The sequence below is a fragment of the Phoxinus phoxinus genome (assembly GCF_949152265.1).
Source record: "Phoxinus phoxinus genome assembly, chromosome: 18".
Classification (NCBI taxonomy): domain Eukaryota; kingdom Metazoa; phylum Chordata; class Actinopteri; order Cypriniformes; family Leuciscidae; genus Phoxinus; species Phoxinus phoxinus.
Genome location: NC_136893.1, coordinates 29,069,659 through 29,097,546, shown reverse-complemented (window position 1 = coordinate 29,097,546; position 27,888 = coordinate 29,069,659). Strand labels below are relative to the sequence as shown.

The 27,888-nt window shown below is 41.8% G+C and overlaps 2 protein-coding genes across 6 annotated transcripts in view; both read right to left on the bottom strand.

Annotated features, from left to right (window-relative positions):
* Nucleotides 1-1,170: 1,170 nt before the first annotated feature.
* On the bottom strand, nt 1,171-11,902 carry sgk2a (serum/glucocorticoid regulated kinase 2a). Of its 4 annotated transcripts, none has more exons than XM_079588630.1 (13): nt 11,769-11,902; nt 11,138-11,359; nt 11,013-11,068; nt 10,826-10,883; nt 10,551-10,634; nt 9,080-9,211; nt 7,923-8,035; nt 7,804-7,840; nt 7,631-7,717; nt 5,321-5,416; nt 5,080-5,235; nt 4,900-4,989; nt 1,171-1,947 (listed from the first exon to the last, which is right to left on the bottom strand). In XM_079588630.1, exons 2-13 carry the CDS (start codon nt 11,153-11,155, stop codon nt 1,786-1,788), a joined length of 1,089 nt encoding a protein of 362 aa, XP_079444756.1. In that variant the 5' UTR covers nt 11,156-11,359; nt 11,769-11,902; the 3' UTR covers nt 1,171-1,785. The 4 variants fall into 4 exon arrangements, with proteins under 4 accessions (XP_079444756.1, XP_079444757.1, XP_079444759.1 ...); XM_079588631.1 differs by having other exon boundaries at nt 11,138-11,264; nt 11,769-11,900; XM_079588633.1 differs by having other exon boundaries at nt 9,080-9,208; nt 11,138-11,264; nt 11,769-11,900.
* Nucleotides 11,903-16,393: 4,491 nt separating this feature from the next.
* The window catches only part of l3mbtl1 (L3MBTL histone methyl-lysine binding protein 1), a 45,503-nt gene continuing 34,008 nt past the window's right edge, over nt 16,394-27,888 (bottom strand). The window contains exons 16-22 of one of the 2 annotated variants that reach the window (XM_079588610.1): nt 25,950-26,088; nt 25,709-25,850; nt 25,030-25,224; nt 24,224-24,273; nt 21,369-21,526; nt 20,028-20,090; nt 16,394-17,213 (exon numbers count right to left, since the gene is read on the bottom strand). In XM_079588610.1, the coding sequence (XP_079444736.1) occupies nt 17,079-17,213; nt 20,028-20,090; nt 21,369-21,526; nt 24,224-24,273; nt 25,030-25,224; nt 25,709-25,850; nt 25,950-26,088 (882 nt within the window). In that variant the 3' untranslated portion in view covers nt 16,394-17,078. The remainder of the gene's footprint in view (nt 17,214-20,027; nt 20,091-21,368; nt 21,527-24,223; nt 24,274-25,029; nt 25,225-25,708; nt 25,851-25,949; nt 26,089-27,888) is intronic. The other variant, XM_079588611.1, reaches the window with a different exon arrangement.

Sequence of the window (27,888 nt, the reverse complement as noted above, 5' to 3'; positions counted from 1 at the left end):
GTCATATACTGACGCTTTTGACAAATCGTCTACATCCAACGCACATGGCACCCTTTAGCGTCAATATGAGACGCACAGAGCTTTGTTCGGTTATGGTTGGGTTTAGGTCTGGGGTAGAGTTAGGGTTAGACCGCTAGGAGGCGCCTTCTGGCCCATATCTATCTGCGTCTCATATTGACGCTAAAGGGTGCCATGTGCGTTGGATGTAGACGATTTGTCAAAGCGTCAGTATATGACGCCTTAGGACTCGTTTAGAAACTGTTTTTGGGGGTCTCTGATACTGCTTTTAATTGGTTTATGTCCTACCTCAATGATCGTCAGCAACTCATTTTGGTCTGAGGTTGATGTTGTACAATCTGGCGTCCCTCAGGGATCAGTATTGGGCCCTTTGCTTTTTTACATCTATATTTTTCCACCTGGCCAGGTTCTGCGATCACTTGGTCTAAAATAAAAATTGTATGCAGACGATACTCAGATCTACATACATTTTAAACCTAAGGAAACTGTACCTGTTGATTTTTTATTAAATATAGCTAAGATAAAAGAATGGATGACACAAAATGTCCTTTGTCTTAACGGTGAACAGACCGAGATTATCCTCATTGGTTCACCCCACTGACTTCGTAAGACTGGGTCAGTCTCACTAACCGTCCATGGCTCAAATGTGGACTTTCAAACAAAATGGAAGAATTTGGGGGTGATTTTTGATGTCAATCTAACATTTGAGCCTCATGTCCAAAATACTGTTAAAACGTCTTTCTTCCATCTAGAAATATTGCCAGATTGAGTCCAATGCTGTCTTTCCTTGTTGCTGTAGCGTTTTATATGTGATATCCACATAAAATAAGTGGATGGCAAGATAGCTAGTGCCTGAACACACACACACACACACACACACACACACACACACACACACACACACACACACACACACACACACACACACACACAATGGATCTTATTTCATCAAATTAGCTCTTATTGTTACATCTATCCCCAGCCTTAGAGTTACAATGTGTTGTACATGTCCAAGTCAGTTATATTTGCAGCAGACAAATGTAGCTATCATCTCTCTCTCTCTCTCTCTCTCTCTCTCTCTCTCTCTCTCTCTCTCTCTCTCTCTCTCTCTCTCTCTCTCTCTCTCTAAATATAGATTATAATTTATAATATACATTTTAGCAAAGATTTTATTAAACTTTAAACAAAAACATGTAACAATATTAGCAATATATCTGTTTAGCTACAATGAGAAAAAATATATTCTGTATATTTGTCAGTGTTATTACACTTCTCAAGACATGTTAAGCATTAATACATGATTTCATAAAGCACAGTCATATAATGTTCACATTTATGGATCATTCATAATATAGATTTGATTATGTGACATTTTTAACCACAGCAGAAGAGCAAGTTTTGCACAAAACTGTTATTTCCCCCATGATGCTCGTTCCAGTAATCAGATGAAGAACATTAGACGAGGACGTTGCCAACCTGCAGATCCACAATCCCTAAGAGACGAGCAAGATCAGAAATCTAGACTTGTACAGATTTTGCAACAAGCTGCTTTTCCAGTGGTGCAATCAACAAAAACATCTCCTGCAATGTCCTTACACAACGCACACTGATGAAATATTCCCTTTTATTATGAATGCAAATCTCCTCGTTCAACAGCTCCTTTTATGCTCCTGCTCCACAACTTTTACCCTGATTTCAGTCCAGTGTTTTTCCAGAGTCGTCCAGAAGCACGTACTCTCGATGAGCTGAAGGTAGAAGCCGCCCCGGTCAGAGGAAGCCGTCCTCCCCGGAGATGTAGGAGAAGCCGGTGAACGCGCCGGAGCTGCTGGTGGCCAGGCTGGGCGTGGGCTCTGGCGTTCGGCCCACTGAGTTCGGCACCATCTCTCTGGTGAACTCGGGGTCAATGTGCTGAAGGTCTGCAGGCCCTCTCTGGAGAAGCACAACACATGGTTTTATACACAGATCGCCTTTAGTGCCAGACGGGACAGAACTGAGTATGTCCATAAGGTAAAGAGGAGCACTTAGGCCACGTGTCCACCATAGCTTAGCTGTGGGCGCTGGAGAACGTTTTCTTTCAGTTGAGACGCTTTGCTTGCTATGATATTTGACTCAGAATATCTGCGAAAGTGTTACTTGTATCTCATTTCACAGATACAATGTAAATTATTGGTGCGTTCAAGTCCTTCTGGGAAGTTCGTATTTACGAGGTGGGAAGTCGAGTTCACGACGCCATTTAGACGCCATCACGACGCCATTCGCCGGAGTAAGATGGCGGTGTACTTTCTCTTAATTAAATACACAAAAATACAACAAGGTTCTTAAAATCTACTTCCAGAAAAGGAAGAGCAAGAAATGTGCATCAGTGTGTTTTGCTTTTTTATGTTTTTAATTAATTTATGAAGAGACTGTAAACTTTATTGTTACATATTATATTGTTATATTACAGTATAATGCTATCATATTCTGTGCAGGCAATTTGCTCACTGCGCTGTAAATAGAAAAGCGTGACAATATCACTGCTAAATACCTTTTAGTATTGTGGTATCCACCATGTTTCTCACAACTTCATACTGAAAATGCCCACAACTTGTACAGATCAGGTCTTAAAAGAAAATCCAGAGCTTCCCACTAGTTTTTACGACATTGTGGTGCCGTTCATGTGGCATTCATCAACACGATGTTTACGGCATGACTTGAACGCTCCATATTTGCTCTGGCTCTTGTTTTAAATTATTTTGCTCTGTTTTTCTGCTTGTTGTTGTCATCTGTTGACGTTGTACGAGCATAATGTGGCGGTTGGCTGGTGTGGTATTAGTCCCGCCCCTCCTCTGCTGTGATTGGACGGCTGGGTAAAAAGTGACAGGGATGAGCGCTGCGTTTCGGCGACCGGTAAAAACGCTGAGTAACGCTCTGTGCCTCGTTACGCTCCTGGCGTTTTAAAAACGTGGCGCTTTCATTGAAAACAATTGGAAAAACATCCCAGCTGCGCTTTGGTGGACACAATGGACTAATAATCTCTGTATTTGATGCAGTAGCCCCTCACTGCAGTACACGAGATCCAAGGGGGCGGAGTTGGATCCAGATCTAAGGGGTGGAGATTGGTAGGTTGAGGGGTGGGTTTAGGGATCAGGGGTGGAGATTGGGAGGTTTAGGGATCAGGGGGTGAAGATTGGGAGGTTTAGGGATCAGGGGGTGAAGATTGGGAGGTTTAGGGATCAGGGGGTGGAGATGGGTTGGTTTAGAGGTGGGTTTAGGGATCAGGGGGTGGAGATTGGTTGGTTTAGAGGTGGGTTTAGGGATCAGGGAGTGGAGATGGGTTGGTTTAGGGGTGGGTTTAGGGATCAGGGGGTGGAGATTGGGAGGTTTAGGGGTGGGTTTAGAGATCAGGGGTGGAGATTGGGAGGTTTAGGGATCAGGGGGTGAAGATTGGGAGGTTTAGGGGTGGGTTTAGGGATCAGGGGTGGAGATTGGTAGGTTGAGGGGTGGGTTTAGGGATCAGGGGTGGAGATTGGGAGGTTTAGGGATCAGGGGGTGAAGATTGGGAGGTTTAGGGATCAGGGAGTGGAGATTGGGAGGTTTAGGGATCAGGGGGTGAAGATTGGGAGGTTTAGGGATCAGGGGGTGGAGATGGGTTGGTTTAGAGGTGGGTTTAGGGATCAGGGGGTGTAGATTGGTTGGTTTAGAGGTGGGTTTAGGGATCAGTGAGTGGAGATGGGTTGGTTTAGGGGTGGGTTTAGGGATCAGGGGGTGGAGATTGGGAGGTTTAGGGGTGGGTTTAGGGATCAGGGGTGGAGATTGGGAGGTTTAGGGATCAGGGGGTGAAGATTGGGAGGTTTAGGGATCAGGGGGTGGAGATGGGTTGGTTTAGGGGTGGGTTTAGGGATCAGGGGGTGGAGATGGGTAGGTTTAGGGGTGGGTTTAGGGATCAGGGGGTGGAGATGGGTTGGTTTAGGGGTGGGTTTAGGGATCAGGGAGTGGAGATGGGTTGGTTTAGAGGTGGGTTTAGGGATCAGGGGGTGGAGATGGGTTGGTTTAGAGGTGGGTTTAGGGATCAGGGGGTGGAGATGGGTAGGTTTAGGGGTGGGTTTAGGGATCAGGGGGTGGAGATTGGTAGGTTTAGGGGTGGGTTTAGGGATCAGGGGGTGGAGATTGTTAGGTTTAGAGGTGGGTTTAGGGATCAGGAGGTGGAGATGGGTTGGTTTAGAGGTGGGTTTAGGGATCAGGGGGTGGAGATGGGTTGGTTTAGAGGTGGGTTTAGGGATCAGGGGGTGGAGATGGGTAGGTTTAGGGTGGGTTTAGGGATCAGGGGGTGGAGATTGGTAGGTTTAGGGGTGGGTTTAGGGATCAGGGGGTGGAGATTGTTAGGTTTAGAGGTGGGTTTAGGGATCAGGAGGTGGAGATTGTTAGGTTTAGGGGTGGGTTTAGGGATCAGGGGGTGGAGATTGTTAGGTTTAGGGGTGGGTTTAGGGATCAGGGGGTGGAGATGGGTAGGTTTAGGGATGGGTTTAGGGATCAGGGGGTGGAGATGGGTAGGTTTAGGGGTGGGTTTGGGGATCAGGGGGTGGAGATGGGTAGGTTTAGGGGTGGGTTTGGGGATCAGGGGGTGGAGATGGGTAGGTTTAGGGGTGGGTTTGGGGATCAGGGGGTGGAGATGGGTAGGTTTAGGGATGGGTTTAGGGATCAGGGGGTGCAGATTGGCAGGTTTATGGGTGGGATTAGGGATCAGGGGGTGGAGATGGGTAGGTTTAGGTATATGTAAGGTGGGAGGAGTTGGTTCTGGATCTCAACTCCTCCCCCTGGATTTCGTGTTCTGCAGTGAGGACCATCTTATTTGATGCCCAATAAAGACGGAAAGCCCAGAGGGAGTTTGTAAGAGCCTACCACATTGGGGTTATACGGAGGCGTGATTCGCTTGTGGTACAGGTCATCCCAGTTTATGGGGCCAAAGAACAGATGATTTTTAATCTCCAACTGCAAAACAACAACAGTTGACACATTAACTGTGACTCTTTGCCTGATAAACAGTTTCACAATGACAAAGACATCCAGATGGTCACTCACAAAATCCGCAATGGCTCCAATGCGGCGACGCTGGTCTTTCTGCAGCAGCCCGTGGAGCAGGTGGCACGAGGCCTCGGACTTGCCCGGGGGCATGTGGAGCGGCTTGTGCAGGATCGCGTCGTACATCTCAGACACATCCCGGCTGTAGAACGGAGGCTGTTTGTCACAATAATCCAAAAAGAAATTACATTAAGTTTGGGCTAAGCTAAAGTAAATACGTTGAGCCGATCAGTAAACTTACCAAGCTGTAGAGCATCTCATAGAGCACAGCTCCAAGACACCACCAGTCCACCGTCCGGTCATACGGCTCTTTCCGGAGGACCTCGGGTGCCAGATACTAAGAGTGAGAGAGTACCACATGACTTTGGGTCACGTTAAAGTCCCAGTAAGGCAAGTCATTTCAGTTGGCCTCAGAAACGCCTCAGCCAGCTGCTCCTAGACCTTGTTCACAGCAGAGCATCTTTGAGGTTTAACGGGAATGAAAGCGAAGCTGTGAGGGATAGACATTCATATCTTCCGTGGATACTGGTATTTAATGGGGTTTTGGATTGGTCTGCTGATGAAACACTGCAAAAATATCTTTCATAGAAATTTCAGTTGACAAAAAAAAAAAAACCCTCAAAAACAATATGATCTCTGTAAAATTAGTGATCTGGGATCTTTTTTACAGTAGATGCTTTTGAAAAGACAGTAAGTCTATCCCTCACAGCCTTGCTTTCATACAGTCATGGTGTCGCTATGAATAAGGTCTATCTCTGATATGAATGGGGAAGCTGTTCACTAAGCTTATGATTAAATTTCATATTTGAAATCACTAATGAAATCAGACAAAACCCTAAGGCTCAAAATACTTAATTGGTTTGAGTCGGACAAACTTAAATTAAACTAATTAGTTAAGTCAAATTAACTTTTATGAGTGTTTAGCACTTTCTTTTTCTTTCAAGTTCACAGAACTGATATATTTTAAGTAAACTGAACTGTTTCATTGTTTTGAGTTTTATGAAATTATTTATTTTAATTTGGACGAACTTAAGTTTCACTGAAACGGCTGGGATGTCTATTTCCCAGCATGCTTTGCCGATAGCACTCGAAAGGGAGAATAAATGCTAAAATTAAGTGTAATATGTGTTTTTTGTGCAAGATTAATGTTAAGTGGGAGATTTAGTAGTGATTAATGTGTTGTTAAATGGACTGCATTTATATAGCGCTTTCACAGACCCAATGGCCACCAAAGCGCTTTACATATTGCCTCACATTCACCCATTCATACACCGACGGCGGTGTCAGCCATGCAAGGCGCCACCCAGCTCGTCGGGAGCAGCTGGGGTTAGGTGTCTTGCTCATGGACATCTCGACACTTGGTCAAGTGGAACCGGGGATTGAACCACCAACCTTCCGGTTTGTAGACAACCTACATGAACCACTGAGCCACTGCCGCCCATTGTTATGCTAATTTAGAAGAATTTCTGTTAATGTTGGTTTTAGGAGAGTTACCCTCATGGTGACGAGTGGAGCATGAGAGCAAATAATCCCTTTATATTGTTGCGCTCATACAGCAAGTGCTTCTGTATAGCATACTATTGCTAATATGTTAGCCAATTAGTATGTTAGCGAATTAGCTTGCTAAAGCTAAATAAGTTTATACTAATAAAAGTGTTCACATTGAGATTACATGAAAGCTTTAAGTTAATTGTATGAATTATTCATACATTTTAATTGTTCTTAACTTGAAATGTTTAAGTACAAAATAAAAATCTGCTAGTTCTGCTTACTTCAACTTTGAATTTCAGAACTTAAAAAACGTGAGGCAATCGATTGCCTTAAATGTTTTGAGTTCTGCCAACTTATTCGGGTTTACAGTGTTCATAAATGTAGTTGTGACGTGTGTAAGGTGTGGCAGAGGTTAATTTTCACAACGAGTGAGAAAGGCTGAATCTCCAACCTCCGAATCATCCGTTTTACACAAACCCTGAACAGGAGAGTTTTCTGGCAAAAAGAGAAAAAGCGTAATAAAAAGCTCGTAATAAAACAAGAATCAACATTGGCTTGGCTTTTCTGAGATGTTGAGAACTGAGGGATTTGAAGTGTTGGTAAAAGCGACGCAGAGATGGCGTTTTTATTACTCACCAGCTGATGAAGGTATTTTATTGAGCAGATAAATGTAGCTCTCTAACAGAGTTGATTGTAAAGCATTATTTATTGTGAAGGGTCATATTCATCGGCTCAGACACGCAGAGCTGAAGCACAACCAAAATATTCTCCCACAAAATGCATGTGTTTTGTTTTTAACTGCTAGAGGGCCAGAAGTTACAAACTGTCCAGGAACCGCAACTTTCAGACGCCATCTTTATTTTTCTAGTATGGAAAGCACAGGATTGTGGGAAATCAAAGTTAGCGACGGATACATCTACGCTGCCTTCAAAAATCGATCAGATGACGGTTTCTCAGGAGCTAACATTGGATTCGTCCTCCGAAGGCGTTTTCAGACGCAGCCGAGTGTATTAACTCGGGATAAATAGGATTAGACGGTTATATACATCTTGATTCATACCTCTGGAGTGCCGCAAAAAGTTGTGGTGGTTCCTTCTGGTTCTATGCCTTCTTTACACAAACCAAAATCTGTTAACACCACATGGCCCTGGAAGAGATACAAAAATATACACTGTCAAAATTTATTTACCATTGTACATAAACTACGTGAAATCAATATTCATGTTCGTTTACCTGGTAGTCTAATAGAATGTTTTCTGGCTTGAGATCTCTAGGCGGGAGCATGAAGATATGAAAGTGAGGTCAGGTTATCTGTGAATGGGATTATACTGAGAAGCGTCCCAGTGACTGACCTGTAAACTATATTGAGAGAGTGCAGGTACCCGATGGCGCTGGCCACCTCGGCCGAGTAGAAGCGCGCGCGCGCCTCGGAGAAACAGCGCTCTCGCTGCAGGTGATAAAACAGCTGGAAGATGACCAGAGAAGAGCTGCTGTTACACACTCAGCACATTACGCTGCTTAAAGATAAAGTCTGTCTGTTAACATAAGGCCCCATCTACACTGCATGGTTCAACTGACCCAATTCCGATGTTTTCCTCTCGTGTGGCTCAGATCGGATATGACCGGCGAACGTATTAAGCAGGAAAAATCACATGGATTCTGATTTTCTCAGATCAGTTTCAGGCCTCACTCATATGTGGAAATAAATCAGATATGAATCGGATACGTGCATTTGCGTGTGCCATGTAAGCAGACAAATCGGATATTCCCCAGTAAATGAGTCGTACGTCATCAAAAAGGGGTCAACTCAGATAACTGTGATCACATGACTTATCAATGTTGAGCCTTCGATGGAGGACGAAGGCTCAACACTGGAATTTTTCTCCACCTTACGAGAGCAATGTTTTGCTAACCTTTGAAAATAGTGCGGAAAGTAAAACACCGGATAATTAGAGATGTACGGATGCGCTCCAACATCACCCGAATCCACAGCCAAACAGATCATCCACCCGCCACTCACCCGCACCAATACTTTTCTCTGATTTAAGTATCCGCACCCGTTGGTCAAATACTACATTTATTATCATCTCCTTATACGACGGACTCGGCAACGGTTGATGCGCACATCTCTGGTATAATACACTGATGAGTGAGCGCTGCTTTTAAATGAACATTTCTTTAAAACAAAATTTATTTGCCAGAATTTCATTTTCTTAATGGCATTAACAGGCTTTACTCCCTTGAAACTTATCAACTTATGATCTGGAACATGCTCATATTTGAGAGAATGTAGTTCATATTTTTACTTAATTTTCTGGGTCAGAACGTCTACATTGGGTTGTTTCGGCAGTGTAGTGTAAATGCAAATATCGGATACGGGTCACTTTTAAAAAATGATGTAAGCGGGTCGTCAAAAAAATCGAAAAAAGTTTTGCGGTGTAATCCTGCCTTTTTTGTGTTGAGTTTTTCTCAAATAAGTTTTAAATCACTATCAGCTTTCTTCCCATACCTCTCCACCATTGACATAATCCAGCACAAAGTAAAGCTTCTCGCTGGTCTGGAAGGAGTAGTGCAGGCCGACCAGGAACGGGTGCTTCAGACTCTTGAGCAGTACGTTCCTCTCGGCCATGATGTTCTTCTGCTGTCGTACACGAGAGGGAACGAGGGAATACACACGTCAGCTGACGCCATCCAAGAGCAACCACAGCGGTACAGCCGCAAGCTTTCCTATCACATACCATCATCTGCCAGCAACTTACCTTTATACACACTGGGATCATCGGTAACACTTTATAATAACGGCACGCTATTAATCATTAATTAAGCATTAGTAAACAGTTAATTCATCATTTATAAAGCATTCATAGCAGTTTATAAATACAGCTATAAATGTGTCATTCTTGATTTAAAAGCATATCTTTAATGTGTTTAATAATTGTATTTTCATACTTTATTAATGATAAATGTATCATTTCTAAATGAAGTATTGCATTATTTACACACCAGTTATTTAGGAGCTGTCAGTGGTTCACAAGATCACTTAGAAAGTGTAAGTAAATGATTAATAAACTATTTAAATGTACATCCATACATCTTATTCAGACATATAGCAATAGTTACTTAGTGTGTTAGTAAATGCTTTACTAACATCTATTTCTACTGTAATTCATGGTTAATTCGGGTAGTTATAAAGCATTTAGTAGTGGTCAGTTAACTAATGTAGTGAGCTCATGTAAAGTGAGGACTAGTTATGCTAGTTATTTAAATGCTGTTAATATTTATATGTTCTGTATCACTGTGTTGTGTTTGTTTATTTTTTCAGTTTAGAAGAAAAATGAGCATTTAAATCTCCTTTATAAATGCTTTATAAGACATAACTAGTCTTCACTTTAGATGAGCTCACTACATTAGTTAACTGACCACTACTAAATGCTTTATAACTGCCTGAATTTACTACATTTACTTACACTTTCTAAGTGATCTTATGAATAAATGACAACTCCTAAAGGATTGGTTTGTAAATTATTTATAAATGATAAATTAATCAGTAATAAAGTATGACAATACAATTATTAAATACATTATAGATATGCTTATAAATCAAGAATGACACATTTATAGCTGTATTTATCAACTGCTTATTTATGTATATTAATGCTTTATAAATGATGAATTAACTGTTTACTAATGCTTAGTTAATGATTAATAGTGTGCAGTTATTATAAAGTGTTACCGGATCATTTTCATTAATTATATTCCAACATCAAAACAAGTGGTAAATATCAGTCCCTGCTACGACTCCTGTACTGAATAAAAGCCGGTCTTTGGGCCAGCGAGGAACAGATCAGCACGGTACAAAGGACAGAGTAAAGGGAGATTAGATTAGATTCATTATCAGAGCAACGGGGTGTTTTGATCTGACATAGTCATGCAAGGGCTGGTTATATGGACAAATAAGCTAAAAAAAAACAAATACTAACCTCTTTTTTCTTCAATATAACCTTCTTCTGCAAAACCTTCACGGCATAAAATTTCCCGTCTGCTTTCAGTTTTGCTAACAGCACCTGCAACCCACATGATATCTCAGACGCTGTTTAGGATAAAATAGCTTTTTTCCTTGTAGGTCACTCATGCCCAGTGCAAAACACAACACCACGTTCATCAAGGTAACCTTCCTGGGCTTCCTTCTGACGTGTTAATCATTCGTGAAGTCATAAGGCACACAGTTAATCAGACAGTGCATGGGACGCCTCACCTTCCCAAATGTTCCTTTACCAATCACAGCCAGAAAGTCAAAGTCAGTGGGTTTGGCACTGAAGCAAACAAGACACAATAATGTCAGCAGTCGAGTCTCATCACTCTCTAAGCACATTAACTGGGTTCATTTGCACATATGAAAGGTTTATTCTTTAGACAAATGACTAATAAAACAGGGATCTTACTGAGGATTGACCGACACACCCAGATTGACCTCGTCTGATGGAGACGACGTGAGCGGCTGAGGGGACATGGACATGTGTTAATCTAGAAGCTGAAGATCTAACAGCGAAGAATAAAAAGTTCTTACTGGGTTATAGTGAGCCATCCTCTGTCCCGCGGTGTGTCCAGACTCACTCACACAGGTGCTGTCCTGAACGTGCAGATGAGAAGTGTCCACCAGCACTGCGCTCTTATGCTGGCCCGACTGTGCAAAACTGGATGTTCAGGTTTGGGTGACACAGACCCATGAAGGACGTTTGGTAACTCAGCATTAACGAGTGTACACAGTAAATACAGCTTTGCAATTCTCCTGCAAATCAGGACTATGAATAACCACTGTGCTCTAAGGTCATCTCTACTCGCCAGTTACAGGACTGACTAAATGTGTTGTTTGTTTGATACACACAACGAGTAAAACAAAAAGATAACTTCGTAAGTGATTAATCATTAATCATAATCATTAAGTTATTCATGTTTTTATTAATCTTATTCAACTGTTCATTGGATGGAAAATTATGACCTTTATTAATAATAATAATATTAATAATAATAACTCACATAATAATAAAAGTATATATGCACTGACAAACTGTTTGAATGCTATAGTTTCTAATAAGACAAAAAATAAATAAACAAACAAAGTGTAAAGATGATGTCAGACAAAAACATGCATTTAAAATAATTTGTTAAAAATTAAACAGCTCTGAGAAACAACTTACCTGTCAGCGTTACATATATAGTTTATGAAGTTTTGCTGATAAAGTGTTGTTGAAGTGCATCATTTTCTGCCCGTGTCTCAGAAGCATGGCGTTACACAGCTGAGTTTGGCTGAAGGCCCGGGTGAATGATCAACCCATGTGTGCATGACACTAGATATGAGAGTATGTGTGTGTGTGTGTGTGTGTGTGTGTGTGTGTGTGTGTGTGTGTGTGGGAGGGGGGGTAATTTGTTATGCTCTGGACACAAATATGTCTCCAGAAATGACTTAAATCGGACAAAACTTCCATCTGGGGACATTCTCATTTGTAAAAACAATAAATAAAGTAGTAATAATCTTAAAAAATAATAATCTTTTGTTTATGATTTTATTATGAAAATGTAGAACTGTTAGGGTGTGGCTTTGGGTTAGTCAGTATTTATTAACTGCATATAAAAACAATAGAAGATAACGTGTGTGTGTGTGTGTGTGTGTGTGTGTGTGTGTGTGTGTGTGTGTGTGTGTGTGTGTAGAGGTTTGGCTATATTGCCAGGGCAGAATGTCCTCACAAGTAAAATATGATAACCAACTTTATATTATAATGATAATCAAAAATTAAGTTTCACCTGCACTTCATTTTGCTCCTTTTGTTTGCCCTGTGTATTTATACCCTGTGTTTTAATTATTTAATTATTAATTATTTAATTATTATTGCTCCATCTATAATATTGTTGAGTATTAAATTAAATGTCCCTTAAAAAGCAAGCCAAAAGCCAAAGGCGACAGGAACCAAACCTCCACCAGTGACAGAATAGAGAAAAATCCTTGGGAGAACCCAGGATCAGTTGCTCAGTTCTCCTCTGGCCAAGTGTTTGTTCTGAGAATGTAAAGTTTAATAAAGACTGTTATTGTAATCTCCTTTGTCTTCATCGTGCACTACTACCACACAATACGTGATGGAGGAACCAACCCAAACTAAATGGATTTAACAGCAGTTCGAGGATCACTCCACACATTTTCAGGATTTAACGTTTCATTGGCTCCAGCGCTGGTGGTCAGATTTGACTCCTGAGCAGAGCAAGCAGGGCCCTTGTCCTGGCTCTGCTGCGGGTCATCATCTGGCTCCTCGCTCCATCGGTCCCGCTGTGGGCCCTTGTCCTGGCTCTGCTGCGGGTCATCATCTGGCTCCTCGCTCCATCGGTCCCGCTGTGGGCCCTTGTCCTGGCTCTGCTGCGGGTCATCATCTGGCTCCTCGCTCCATCGGTCCCGCTGTGGGCCCTTGTCCTGGCCCTGCTCCGGGTCATCATCTGGCTCCTCGCTCCATCGGTCCCGCTGTGGGCCCTTGTCCTGGCTCTGCTCCGGGTCATCATCTGGCTCCTCGCTCCATTGTTCCCATTGTGGGCCCTTGTCCTGGCTCTGCTCCGGGTCATCATCTGGCTCCTCTGAACATCGGTCCCGCTGTGGGCCCTTGTCCTGGCTCTGCTCCGGGTCATCACCTGGCTCCTCGCTCCATCGTTCCCGCTGTGGGCCCTTGTCCTGGCTCTGCTCCGGGTCATCATCTGGCTCCCCGCTCCATCGTTCCCGCTGTGGGCCCTTGTCCTGGCTCTGCTCCGGGTCATCATCTGGCTCCTTGCTCCATTGGTCCCACTGTGGGCCCTTGTCCTGGCTCTGCTCCAGGTCATCATCTGGCTCCTTGCTCCATCGGTCCCGCTGTGGGCCCTTGTCCTGGCTCTGCTCCGGGTCATCATCTGGCTCCTCGCTCCATTGGTCCCGCTGTGGGCCCTTGTCCTGGCTCTGCTCCGGTTCATCATCTGGCTCCTCGCTCCATTGGTCCCGCTGTGGGCCCTTGTCCTGGCTCTGCTCCGGGTCATCATCTGGCTCCTCGCTCCATTGGTCCCGCTGTGGGCCCTTGTCCTGGCTCTGCTCCGGTTCATCATCTGGCTCCTCGCTCCATTGGTCCCGCTGTGGGCCCTTGTCCTGGCTCTGCTCCTGGTCGTCATCTGGCTCCTCGCTCCATTGGTCCCGCTGTGGGCCCTTGTCCTGGCTCTGCTCCGGGTCATCATCTGGCTCCTCGCTCCATTGGTCCCGCTGTGGGCCCTTGTCCTGGCTCTGCTCCGGGTCATCATATGGCTCCTCGCTCCATTGGTCCCGCTGTGGGCCCTTGTCCTGGCTCTGCTGCGGGTCATCATCTGGCTCCTTGCTCCATCGGTCCCGCTGTGGGCCCTTGTCCTGGCTCTGCTCCGGGTCATCATCTGGCTCCTCGCTCCATTGGTCCCGCTGTGGGCCCTTGTCCTGGCTCTGCTGCGGGTCATCATCTGGCTCCTTGCTCCATCGGTCCCGCTGTGGGCCCTTGTCCTGGCTCTGCTCCGGGTCATCATCTGACTCCTCGCTCCATCGGTCCCGCTGTGGGCCCTTGTCCTGGCCCTGCTCCGGGTCATCATCTGGCTCCTCGCACCATCGTTCCTGCTGTGGGCCCTTGTCCTGACTCTGCTGCGGGTCATCATCTGGCTCCTTCATCCTCCTTCTCCATCTGTCTTCCTCTGTGCACTCCTCCAGACCCTCTCTCTGCTTTTGGACTGTATTACAGCACACAGATTGTTTAGATTATTTGTGCTTTAGTTTAGTTGTGTTGTTCATGCCCTAGTTTGTTTCCATAGTTTTTGATTAGTTTCACCTGCGTTTCATTTAGCTCCGTTTGTTTGCCCTGTGTATTTATACCCTGTGTTTTAGTTATTCCTGGTCGTTTCTCACTAATATATGGGGTCATTTTTGTTCCTCAGTTTATTCTAGTGTTTGTCCTGAGTTTGTAAAGCTTATGAAGACTGTTAATGTTATTTCCTTCGTCTTCATCTTGTGATGCTACCACACAATATGTGATATTTGGTGAAAGGGAGATAATTTGATTAGCAGTCTGGAGACAGTAAAGTCACATCTCAGGAAGAAATCAATTCCACCCTATTATCTAAATATATCTGCTAATGCATAATCAAAATTAGTGCACAGGTTTTCTCCATTCAAAATTGAAATTAGATTGGTTAATGTTCTTAATAGATCGAGCAATAATTTCTAGTCATTGTCCCTGCGACACTATAGGACACGCGCTTCGGAGAACGGATGGATGGATGATCCGCAATGATTCTCTCTTCATACTCCGACCCCCTGCTACAGCACACTTCAGAAACTGGACTTTCTTTAAACACCAGAATGAAATATATGTGGAACAAAATTGTGCTGCATGTTAGCTTGCTTATATTCCTGAAGAACATGAAGTCCACATGTCATATAGTAACAAGAAAATGGTTCAGTCATGAAATATAGATGGCACAGGCTGTTAGGTACATGCAACCTGCCAGCAAACACAACATTTGAACATTTACTATAGTGCACTCTTTGCCTCCATTTATGCAAATAGATTAAAACTATGCTTAAAATAAATGAGGCTACCTCTGTTTCCCAATCTGGCTTTATGAGAGGAATATAGCGAATAATATTAGCCTTGTGTTGGATATATTAGATTAATCAGTCCACTAACTGTCATGCTTTGTGTGGCAGCGGTGCACGATAAAGATGAAGGAGATCAAAATAACAGTCTTTATTAAGCTTTACAATCTCAGAACAAACACTAGAATAAACCCAGGAACAATAATGACACCATATATTAACTAGAACCGAACAGGAGTCACTAAAACAAAGGTTATAAATACACTGGGCAAACAAACTAATCAGTAACTATGGAAAAACTGTGTTCTGATTCAAGAACACAGAAACAGAACAAAACCAAACTCAAGCACAAACAGACTGAACATAAATCTCACCAGCCTTTTCTTTTTACACTTTTATAAGACCTTCGATAAGGTTGCACGTGTGTTTATGAATCTTTGCGTAGGGTTGGATTGGGTTCATCTTTTGTTCAAATATTTCAAACATTTAAAAAAAAAAAATATTAATAGCAATGTGTCTTTGGAGAATGGGGTTTCTCCATGATCCCCTTATGTTTTTTATTGGTTGTTGAGTTTCTCAATATTTTTATAACTCGAAGTATAAATGAAAACACACTTTTCTAATCATTCAGCTGGCGAGATTAAATAAAAATAAAATAGATTCATTAAATAAACACCAGTTTATTTAAAAGACGAGAAACCAGTTCCAGTTATTTTGGATGCTTGACATTTATTTTGAAATGCGTCTGGACTCTCGGCCAATCAAAACTAAAGTAATTTAATGCCTGTTGACAGACTTGATAAAGAACATATAGAAGATATTGAGTTAAAAAAGAAGGTGTTAGATATTTGGCCATTTTAATAAGTAGCCTAAATCACCCACTGATGGAAGTTTTTAGTAGACCGTTGCTTATAGTCAGCATAATGTCTTTTGATGGAGCATCAAAATAAAGAGTTAGCAGATATTAAGCAGACAGTCTAATACTCTAAGAGGGTTAGTTGACATGGAGTTACAAAATTACTTAAAGTTAGTAGAAAGTGGACTATCAAAATAAAGCCACGCTGTTGCTAAGAAGATTTAGTGTGATTCCTGTTGTATTTGTCGGCCAGATGAGAATTGCGAATCAGTAGTTCAGAATAGCACTACTCTTCTACAAGCACAAGACTTCATGTATCATTCACACAAACACAAGCAGAAACCAGACTTGAATTAAACATTTATTCATGTTGATGAACTGAACGACATTGTTACTCAACTGTACATTATTAAAATTTCCCATCAGAGAGAGAAACATAGATCACCTAAAACCTTCCTCGGTTACTATTTACCCCTCGGGGTTTCCATTCATACAAAAATAACAACACTGACATGACAATCCAAACTCGGTAAAATAGTTCATTTAATCTCATTTAACACCACAATGTCAGTAGCACTTTGTTACTGAGGGCAAATATAGTTAACAGTCCCCAAACAATTGGTTTAGTTGGCTCAGATTGTCTAAAGGACAGCTCCCTCTAGTGGCTCCTCAGGTAAAGTGCATAAACATCATCAGGGCTCTAATAAAGGGGACAGTAGCACCAATCAACTGAAATCTGCCCTGATATTTCACTTCACACACTGAGAACAAATGTAGATTTCAGTTAACACTCCAAATACAAAAAATCCTGCGGGGTGGTTTCAGATCAGGTTGTTCTTTATCAGAACGTGTCATTTCGCTTTTGAAATAAAGCAGCATTGAAGCTCAGCTAGGCTGTACTTTCATGTTTAGTTCATCCTGCTCTGGTTTTCTCTCTCTCTCTCTGGTGGGTTCAGACGCTAAACACCAAACACGTGATTAGATGTCGGATTCTGAATGGGTTGTTACGGCATGAGAAGCTTGGAGATGAGTTGGTCACTTCAGGCCTTCATCTGTGCTCTTGAACACTAAAATGGCGTTGTGTATCTTCAGTGCTGGTCCTAGCTTTATATTCATGATCTTCACAATATCATTTTGAGTCAGAAGAAGGAAGGCCTCTCCATCGATCATCTGCAGAGAAAAGTGATGCTGTATCAGTGACCAATTGGAACAAGAAACTTCAAATGACATGTAACCACTCAACCAACCAACCAACCAACCAACCAACCAACCAACCAACCAACCAACCAACCAACCAACCAATCAACCAACCACTCAACCAACCAACCAACAAACCAACCAACCAACCAACCAACCAACCAACCAACCAACCAACCAACCAACCAACCAACCAACCAACCACTCAACCAACCAACCAACCAACCAACCAACCAACCAACCAACCAACCACTCAACCAACCAACCACTCAACCAACCAACCACTCAACCAACCAACCAACCAACCAACCAACCAACCAACCAACCAACCAACCAACCAACCAACCAACCAACCACTCAACCAACCAACCAACCAACCAACCACTCAACCAACCAACCAACCAACCAATCAACCGACCGACCGACCGACCGACCGACCGACACCACTCAACCGACCGACACCACTCAATGATATACCTGAAATCTTTTTACAATTTCATAGTTTGGATTTTATTTCTAAAAATGTAATATAATATATAGAAAAAAATTTCTAAGAAAATGTGAGTGGTGTTGTTGTTGTAGTGTGTTGGCTGGTTGCCAGGGTGTTGCTAAGCATAATTGCTATGCTGTCCAGAATGTTGTGCTTCTTGCTAGGCTATTCTGCATCTAAGTTCTTTTATAAATTCTATTCTATTCTATAATAAACATTGATCAGTGAATGTACGCATTCAAATTTGGTAAACTGAAGCTTAAAGGGATAATTCACTCTGGAAAGATGAATGTGTATTTAAAATGGGTCATTTATGTAGAAGAAATGTGAAATAATTTTTGAATTTGGAGCCTTCTAGACTGAGAAAAGTCAGAAAATTTATTTTTGGCTCATGTGGATGAAAGACAACAACTCCCAGAATGCACTTGCTTCGCTGCCCTACGAGGACACTCCCAAGCCACGCCTACCGGTAAGAGCGCAGTTAAACAACTAGGCTAGGCTACTTAAAACTTAACTTAAACTTTAACTTAAAAGACGCCGTTTTATCTCGAGTCTCCGTGACGAGTCTGCCCGGGATTTCGAGATCGCCCAAAAGGTCCGGGATTCAGCTTTTGCGTTCAGCCGCCTCTTAGAGGGCAAGAAGAAGATCTCTAGGACCAAGCTTGGGAAGGACAGGGCTTCTTGGAAAGTGTGAAATGCATTGGTAAACTTTAAACACACTTTTAAGACTTCCAACTTTGTGGTTTATGCAAATGAGTTCCACAGGGGAAAGAAGGGTGGGCCAAACTGCGTGTGTCGTCTCTGATGCCAGCAGCCAATCACTGCACTGGAATGGAGAAGTGCCAAACTACTATCTCCTCCTCATCGGAAAGGGATAATGTTTCAACAGACACTCCTTGTTCTGAGACTGTCCTGTAGGGATAGACAGAAACAGATCAACCAAGTTCTGAGTCCCGGCCTGCGAAGCTGAGACTGTAACAAATCAAACACGTTCTGAGCCTGCGGCCTGTTAAAGGGAAAGCAGCAACAGAGACATGTTCTGAGTCTCCCATCAGGTGAGACATAATAGATTCACTGTACCATTGTGAGCCTCTGATTCGTCCAGAGACACAACAACAGATTCCATGATCTGGGTCTACAGTTTATGAGGCAGCAACAGATACGACCACGTTCTGAGCCTCCCGTCTGTGAGGAAAGAGACATTACCAAACACTACGTTCAGAGTCTTCTTCGAGCGAGTAATGATTACAGCATGTCCCAAGTCTCCATGCCAGAGAGACAAAAGAGGTTTGACCAAAGTCTGAATGTCTGGCCTAGAGAGGCAGAAGACAAACAGATATTTGCAACAAAGTTAAGCTCCGGAGAGCAAACCTTCACTTCAAGGTTTCTTCATCTGCGGGTTTCAAGAAATAGTAAATATCACTTCACCAACTTTCCAGAGACCTTGGCATTGTTGTATATTATCAGTATATGATTTTCAAAGTTACATTAGAGGTAGTATAGCTGATGATAGTTAATAACAAATAATCATTCATTTATTTGAAGCACAATAAGGTTCTTCACCAGTTTATCTTTACATAAGTTAATGTAACACTTCCATAGCCACAGTCAACTTAATCACTTGTATTTTATGCATCTTATGCACTTTATTCCTTTATCATTCATGGTATTCATTTAGTAGTTAGTGGTATTCATTTAGTAGTTAAAGGCGAGGCATCACTATTGTTATTGCTCATACTTAAACTTCGTCACGCTACTCCTCCCGCAACGTTTCCCGTAGACCCATGAATGAGGTGTCAAATCGACCGGGTTATTAAGGAGAGGTGTGCTATGTCTTTTATAAGCGATCGGGTGTACGATGTTCGTCCTGCGGGCGATAAATTGTCTGGAGGGGCTTCACTTTATCTTTTGAAAGGGAGCCAACCATATGTTAAATTATTGTTTAATAATATAATTTAACATTCCAAGTAAATTAAATCCAGAACAATATCATTGACTATTTGTTATGGATTTAGTATTTATAGGCTTTAATGACCTTCACAGAATGTTTTCAACTTTTTTAGTTAAAATAAATTCAATTTACATGATATAATACAGCTTCTAGAACAAAAGACAATTCATGTTTTTGATTAGAATAATGATATGATTATTTAAAATATTTCATATGAGATAGACGTTCTTTATTTTATTTCCACATGTGAATTGAACACATATTTTATGTAAATGTGTTCAATGTGTTGTGTTCGCCGGGAGGCGTTGAGTTAACCCTATTTCATTATTAATAGAAATGTACTTACTTCATCTTTGAAAATTTGGGCCTGCTCCTCACAACCAATAAGATTATTAACAAATCCAAAGACCTGGAAATCAAACAGAGATATGAATAGAGCCATCATTCTAGCGGCTGTTTGTTTGGTGCGTCCAGACATCAATTTAATATCCAGAAGTTCAGAACTGTGCGGCTGTATTCTTGAGTTTTCAGCCTATCGTATTGCATGTTTTGTTCAGTGTTTTATTTTTCAATTTAAAATAAAGGAAACAATTTACAATAAGGTTCATTAGTTACAGTTTTTTTTTACAGTCGCTAGGACACATTTCTCAATACTTAGGTCACTTTTTCAAAACTCTTCACAGAGTGAGCACAACATAAGTTTATGTGGGCTAAACTGTGGATCATATATCATTGCTTTGGCACAAAATGCATTCAATGACTACATCTTTCAAATTACATTAATTATTTTCTCATTTCGACACAACAACCTCCGCAACTCTGTGTACAGGCCGATCTGCACACGCTTACACACTGATTTCAGAACTGCTAAACTTAAGTTCAAAACAATAACACAATACAAAACTTTATACGACAGCAATTTTCAACATTTCTACAGAAAATATTGTAATGAAATACATTTTGAATCTAAAAATTAAATTATATAAAAACAATTGGACCAACCACAACTGATTCCTGTCTCTGTATCGATGGATGGTGTGAAGACAAATGTTTGTATTTTGGAATTAGAGTAGAGAGGTGTCCTTGTTTTACAGAAGAACACATTGTGTAATGCCCCTGTTGTCAGTGTTTTTTAGGTAATTGTTTTGTGGGTGATAAAGTGTGTTTGTTGGCTGTCAACCTTTGCAAGTGTTATGGAAGAATATGTTGATTTGTATAAAGTGATTTGGTAGTTTTAGTGCAGTTTGATTGTGAAATGAACTGCTGTGCCGAGCTGGAAGTTGGTCAGGAGAATTGTGTGAAGAGTTTTGAAAAAGTGACCTACGTATTGAGAAATCCTAGCGACTGTAAAAAATGGTAACATTAGTTAATGTATTAACTAACATGAACTAACCATGAGCAATACATTTGTTACTGTATTTGTTAACTTTTTTTTAAATGTTAGTTAATAAAAATAAAAATACTAAATGTTGTATTAGTGCAGTACATTATTAGTTCATGCTAACTATTGAAGTTAACTAATGCTAACTAATGAACCTTATTGTAAAGTGTTACCAAAATAAAAGTATTCTAAACATATAAGTGATATACAGTATAATAATAACTGGATGTTATCTTGTACTCTAAAATGCACCCATTAATTTAACTTGTAAACCAAGAGATATCAATGATATGACGTGATTATTACCTCCTCTATAGTCCAGGAAGCTACTTGACTGGCATGAACTCCTGCAACACCCGGCAGTAGTTTACAGTGCTGCTCCCAGCAGAGAGACAGGGTTCGATCAGAGTTGGCAGTAAATGCCGTCATGAAGAGAGAAGGGTACATCCCTTCCGCCGTCATATCTGAAACGCAGACACAATCACCACATTTACATCTGCATGACCATTTGAGCTCCATATTCTGGTGAGAGATCATTTCTAATCTAAAAAGAGGTTTACATACTTGACAGCAACTGAAATACTTAAAGAGATGCTTGCACTTGTCACTAGCTATGTTTCAATCCCCCTTTTTATGCACATTGTGGGATATTGAAAAAAGTTGAGGCAGATAAATGTTTTATCTGATAAGAAACCCTGATTATAAACTACGATGGAAACACTTTACCGAATAAATTCCTCGATACGCATCAAAAAAATGGTGTGACTTTGCTATGTGACGGCATAAGTGGACCAACCAGCGGACCGATCTCGTTGCGCAGCATCTGAAATGCTGATATGGTCAAAGTGGTTTGGTATAATTACCTCCCATAGCTGTCCTACATGCTTTACACCACTGCATCCCACGCTTTACACCACTGCATCCCACGCTTTACACCACTGCATCCCACGCTTTACACCACTGCATCTCATGCTTTACACCACTGCATCCCACGCTTTACACCACTGCATCCCACGCTTTACACCACTGCATCCCACGCTTTACACCACTGCATCCAACGCTTTACACCACTGCATCCCACGCTTTACACCACTGCATCCCACGCTTTACACCACTGCATCTCATGCTTTACACCACTGCATCCCACGCTTTACACCACTGCATCCCACGCTTTACACCACTGCATCCCACGCTTTACACCACTGCATCCCACGCTTTACACCACTGCATCCCACGCTTTACACCACTGCATCCCACGCTTTACACCACTGCATCTCACGCTTTACACCACTGCATCTCACGCTTTACACCACTGCATCCCACGCTTTACACCACTGCATCCCACACTTTACACCGCTGCATCCCACGCTTTACACCGCTGCATCCCACACTTTACACCACTGCATCCCACACTTTACACCGCTGCATCCCACACTTTACACCACTGCATCCCACACTTTACACCACTGCATCCCACACTTTACACCACTGCATCCCACGCTTTACACCACTGCATCCCACGCTTTACACCACTGCATCCCACACTTTACCGCTGCATCCCACGCTTTACACCACTTCATCCCACGCTTTACACCACTGCATCCCACGCTTTACACCACTGCATCCCACACTTTACACCACTGCATCCCACACTTTACACCACTGCATCCCACACTTTACACCGCTGCATCCCACGCTTTACACCGCTGCATCCCACGCTTTACACCACTGCATCCCACACTTTACACCGCTGCATCCCACACTTTACACCACTGCATCCCACACTTTACACCGCTGCATCCCACACTTTACACCACTGCATCCCACACTTTACACCACTGCATCCCACACTTTACACCACTGCATCCCACACTTTACACCACTGCATCCCACACTTTACACCACTGCATCCCACGCTTTACACCACTGCATCCCACGCTTTGCACCACTGCATCCCACGCTTTACACCACTGCATCCCACGCTTCACACCACTGCATCCAACGCTTCACACCACTGCATCCCACGCTTTTCACCACTGCATCCCACGCTTTTCGCTACTGCATCAAACGCTTTACGCCACTGCATCCCACGCTTTACACCACTGCATCCCACGCTTTACACCACTGCATCCCACGCTTTACACCACTGCATCCCACGCTTTACACCACTGCATCCCACGCTTTACACCACTGCATCCCACGCTTTACACCACTGCATCCCACGCTTTACACCACTGCATCCCACGCTTTACACCACTGCATCCCACGCTTTACACCACTGCATCCAACGCTTTACACCACTTCATCCAACGCTTCACACCGCTGCATCCCACGCTTTTCACCACTGCATCCCACGCTTTACACCACTGCATCCCACGCTTTACACCACTGCATCCCACGCTTTACACCACTGCATCCCACGCTTTACACCACTGCATCCCACGCTTTACACCACTGCATCCCACGCTTTACACCACTGCATCCCACGCTTTACACCACTGCATCCCACGCTGTACACCACTGCATCCCACACTTTACACCACTGCATCCCAGCTGGTCGGCCATGGAAATCCATTCTATGAAGCTCTACACACTGTTCTTGAGCTAATCTGAAGGCCACACAAAGTTTGGAGTTATGTAGCTATTGACTCTGCAGAAAGTTGCCGACTTCTGCGCACTGTGAGCCTCAGCATGCGCTGACCCCGCTCTGTGATTTTACGTGGCCTACCACTTCGTGGCTGAGTTTCTCTTGTTCCCAATTGCTTCCACTGTTATAATACCACTAACAGTTGACCGTGGAATATTTATTAGTGACGGAATTTCATGAATAGAATTATTGCACAGGTGGCAACCTATCACGGTACCACGCTTGAATTTACTGAGCTCCTGAGACCCATTCTTGCGCAAATGTTTGTAGAAGTGTCTGCATGCCTAGGTGCTTGATTTTATACAACTGTGGCCATGGAAGTGATTGGAACACCTGAATTCAATGATTTGGAGGGGTGTCCCAATACTTTTGTCAATATAGTGTACACACATTATCGGAATACGACTACTATTATTAAAAATATACTTGTGCATTTAAACACAGTAACTGATAAAAAAAAACATTTGAAAATTTCAACTTTCAAATATAGAAAATATAGGAAAGTAAAACTCACTCTGACAATTTCTTTGCTGACTTTTACGATATTTAGGGGGGCGACCGATCCTGCGAACAGCAAAGAAAGGTGACTTTTAATTTAATGTTTACATAACTGCAATATTGTTAATTTTACAAATATGCAATTCACTGTAAAAAATGCTTTTCTTACTTAGTATGTTTGTCTTGTTTCCATTTCAGTAAAATGCTGATATTATGTCTTGTTTTCTGAAAATAAAAAAATAAATAAAAAAAATCTAAATGACGTGAAAATAAGCTAAATGATCTGCCAATAGGGTACCAAAAAATCTTGTTTCCGTTTGTATTAAGATTATTTATCTTACACCATTGTCAGATAAGTTTGCTTGTTTTAAACTCACTTAATTATTATTATTACTTTTTTTTAGTAAACAAGTCATAATATCTTGTCATTTTACTTATTTTTACATATTTGGACTGGAAACAAGACAGAAATACTTGTGGCAAGCTGGGCGGGGCCGAGAGCCGCGGGAACGGAGCGAGTCTCACAGAGGAGCTCGTAATGATCAAAGCAGGAGTGATGACAGTGAAGGATGAGAGAGGACCAGGTCTGGACTATTTATGTTGTGTTTTTGTTGTGTTTATGTGCGGCAGTCGTCATTGAGCGGCTGCTGCTTTACTTCCGTTTTGTTGTTTGTTTATTTTGATATTAAAGTTCCGTTGAACGTTCACCAGTTCCCGCGTCCTTCTTCCCTGAGCTTTAACTTTGTTACAATACTAAGTAAGAAAAGCATTTTTTTGCAGTGATATACTTGATTAACACAACAAGAGTGAATATTGTCTTGCCTGCCGTGATATCGTGACTTTTTTGCTCTCTGGCCGAAGACCAGCAGGTTACGCCTGGATCCTTCTGTATCAGAGAGATCCGCCTTGAGCCGGCCCTGGTTCCTCTCAGCCAACGGACAGCCAGATAAACAGTGATGCGCTGTAAAACGCCCGGTCACATGACCTGACCCGTCACATCCCGGAGTAGGGCACTTTCTGTTTGACAAACAACGGGTCTGTTCTCAAATCTGCAATCATTTGTTTTTAAAAAACTGTCCCTCGACTGCAAGACAATTTAAAGGATTAGTTCACTTCAGAATTTAAATTTATCACGTCTTGGACGTCATCCAAGATATTCATGTCTTTCTTTCTTCAGTCGAAAAGAAATAAAGGGTTTTTGAGGAAAACATTCCAGGATGTTTCTCCGTATAGTGACTTCACTGGTTATCAACGGGTTGAAGGTCCACATGTGAGTTTTATTCTCCACTGAAACTCACATGTGGACCTTCAACCCGTTGATAACCAGTGAAGTCACTATATGGAGAAAATCCTGGAATGTTTTCCTCAAAAACTTTCATTTCTTTTCCACTGAAGAAAGAAAGACATGAACATCTTGGATGATGTGGGGGAGTAAATTATCAGGATTTTTTTAATTCTGAAGTGAACTACTCCTTTAATCAGAAGACAAACACAAACTGACAATGTGAGTATTTTGCACTGTAAGGGCTCATGAAGGAAGGACCTGTGGTGGAAGCTGTATTTGGAGGGGTTGCGTGGCTGAGGCAGACTTTTATAAGACAAGGAGAAGTTGGGCTGTCGGGCTGTCAGGGTCTCCCTGGGACCTAAAAGACACATATTACTCTGAATTGACAGAGTATTTGGTACATGAGCACATACGAGTCAGGTGGACGAGGAAAGACACTGATCTGGAGGAATCTCACCAGGTTTCTGGGTGATGGGTTGGCAGGGTGGAGGTTTGAGGGGGTGTCCTGTGCCTTCACACCAGCCAGCGGGGTGGACGTCCGGGTGGTCTGAGTCCATCCACTCGTCATACAAGTGGCTCCAACCATCAAAATGGATCTGAGGACAACAGACGAGGCTAACACACCTTCACAAGGACACGGCACTCTTCCACATCCATCCATGCACCACTCAAACGCTCTGATAACATGTTGGTCTCGTTACGGGCGATTGCTTTTCTTTGCTGGATGTGTTTTTTCTATTCGTGTTAATTTCAAACTGATAAAGTTAGTGTAAATTACCGTTTAGCATGTGGTTTCATGTAAGTTAGCATTATTTTTGCTAACTGTATAGCAAAAAATAAAAATATTGTGCTGGGCAACGATTAATTGCGATTAATCGCATCCAAAATTAAAGTTTGTGTTTACATAATATATGTGTGTGTACTGTGTATAATTCTTTTGTATATATAAACACACACATATGCATGTATAAGAAATATTAGCATGTATATATATACAGTATATTTAGACATAATTTATAGAAATATACATATTTTATATATAAATAACACATTTTCTTAAATTTATAAATGCATATGTGTGTATTTATATCTAAAAAATAATTAAACTTTTATTTTGGATGTTGCACAGCACAAAAAAAAAAAAACTTAATAATTTTATCTTGTTTTCCTGTAAAAAAAATCATAGACAAGTCCATTTAAATGTAGCATACCTGCGTAACGTGTTTTTAAAGAATAATATGCACATTAAATGTTTTTTTTTTTTACAAAACTAATAACAAAATGTAGTGAAAAACTCTTTGTCAGTTTGGTGAGAGAAACAAGCTTAAGAATATCCACCTCTTTACTACTGCGGTCTTCAATCTTCCGGTTTGAGGAAGTTCCCCTCAAAAACACTGAAACAAATCATTTCACATCATAAGGTTGTGCTATAAATAACCCTTATCTGTCAGACTGAGCTGTAAACGTTCCTTCATGTTCTCATGTTCAGAAGTGAACAACACAACGCTGGGTAATGTGAGGCTCTTGTTCTTTTCCTCCTGATCACTTTCTTTTTCCCCTTTGTACTCTGCTGTAAAAGTATGACAACATTTGTGGTGTGCTCTCCAGATTTTATTTATGATATCCCATGAATAATTCACTGAGAATCTCTCGTGTTTCTCCCCAATCCTCACGTCTCTTTCCAGGCTTGTTTTCACTTGAATGCTTTAAAATGTAATTATCGCCCATTTTCACTTCTAACCCGTTAGCAAATGTTGACTGAAATGTTTCTAAAAGAGGTAAATCTGTAAAAATGGATCTGTGATGGAAATCACTTTGAAACATTATCAATCAATGTTCCAGTTAATAAGCACTTTTGATATCAACATGTTGCATAAGAGACATATACAGTATTACTACAGTGATCTGCCTATTTAACACATCAGTCATTATTGCTGGGGAAATATCCGGGGTTATTCATGGTCTGTGGCAGTAATTGGTAAATGCTTTTAATGTTTACATGTCCTTTTAATGTTCGATGTTTGAAGGGTTAGAAGAATAATGGCATCTCATTATACCCAGTTTGCTTATTACTGCGTTCATAGAGTGAATAATTTACTGATTGAAATTATAATTCGTGCAAAGCCTCATGAAGCGTAGGAAAAAGGTGGATATATTCACTGGAAACAGTGAATCCTACTATTGTACTCAATTTTGCCTCTCAAAAATCTTGTGTAGAGATTGTAATATTTCTGATGTAAAACAAGGTAATAATAAAGATATTCTGCAGTGTGATTCAGTGAGTGAGCTGTTAGCTGGTGTGTGGATAGAAAATGCTTCAGCAAAAGTTTTTCATACTTTAAATAGTAATTTGGTTTACAAAAATTGCCATTTAAAAGTCAACATTTAGTTAAAAA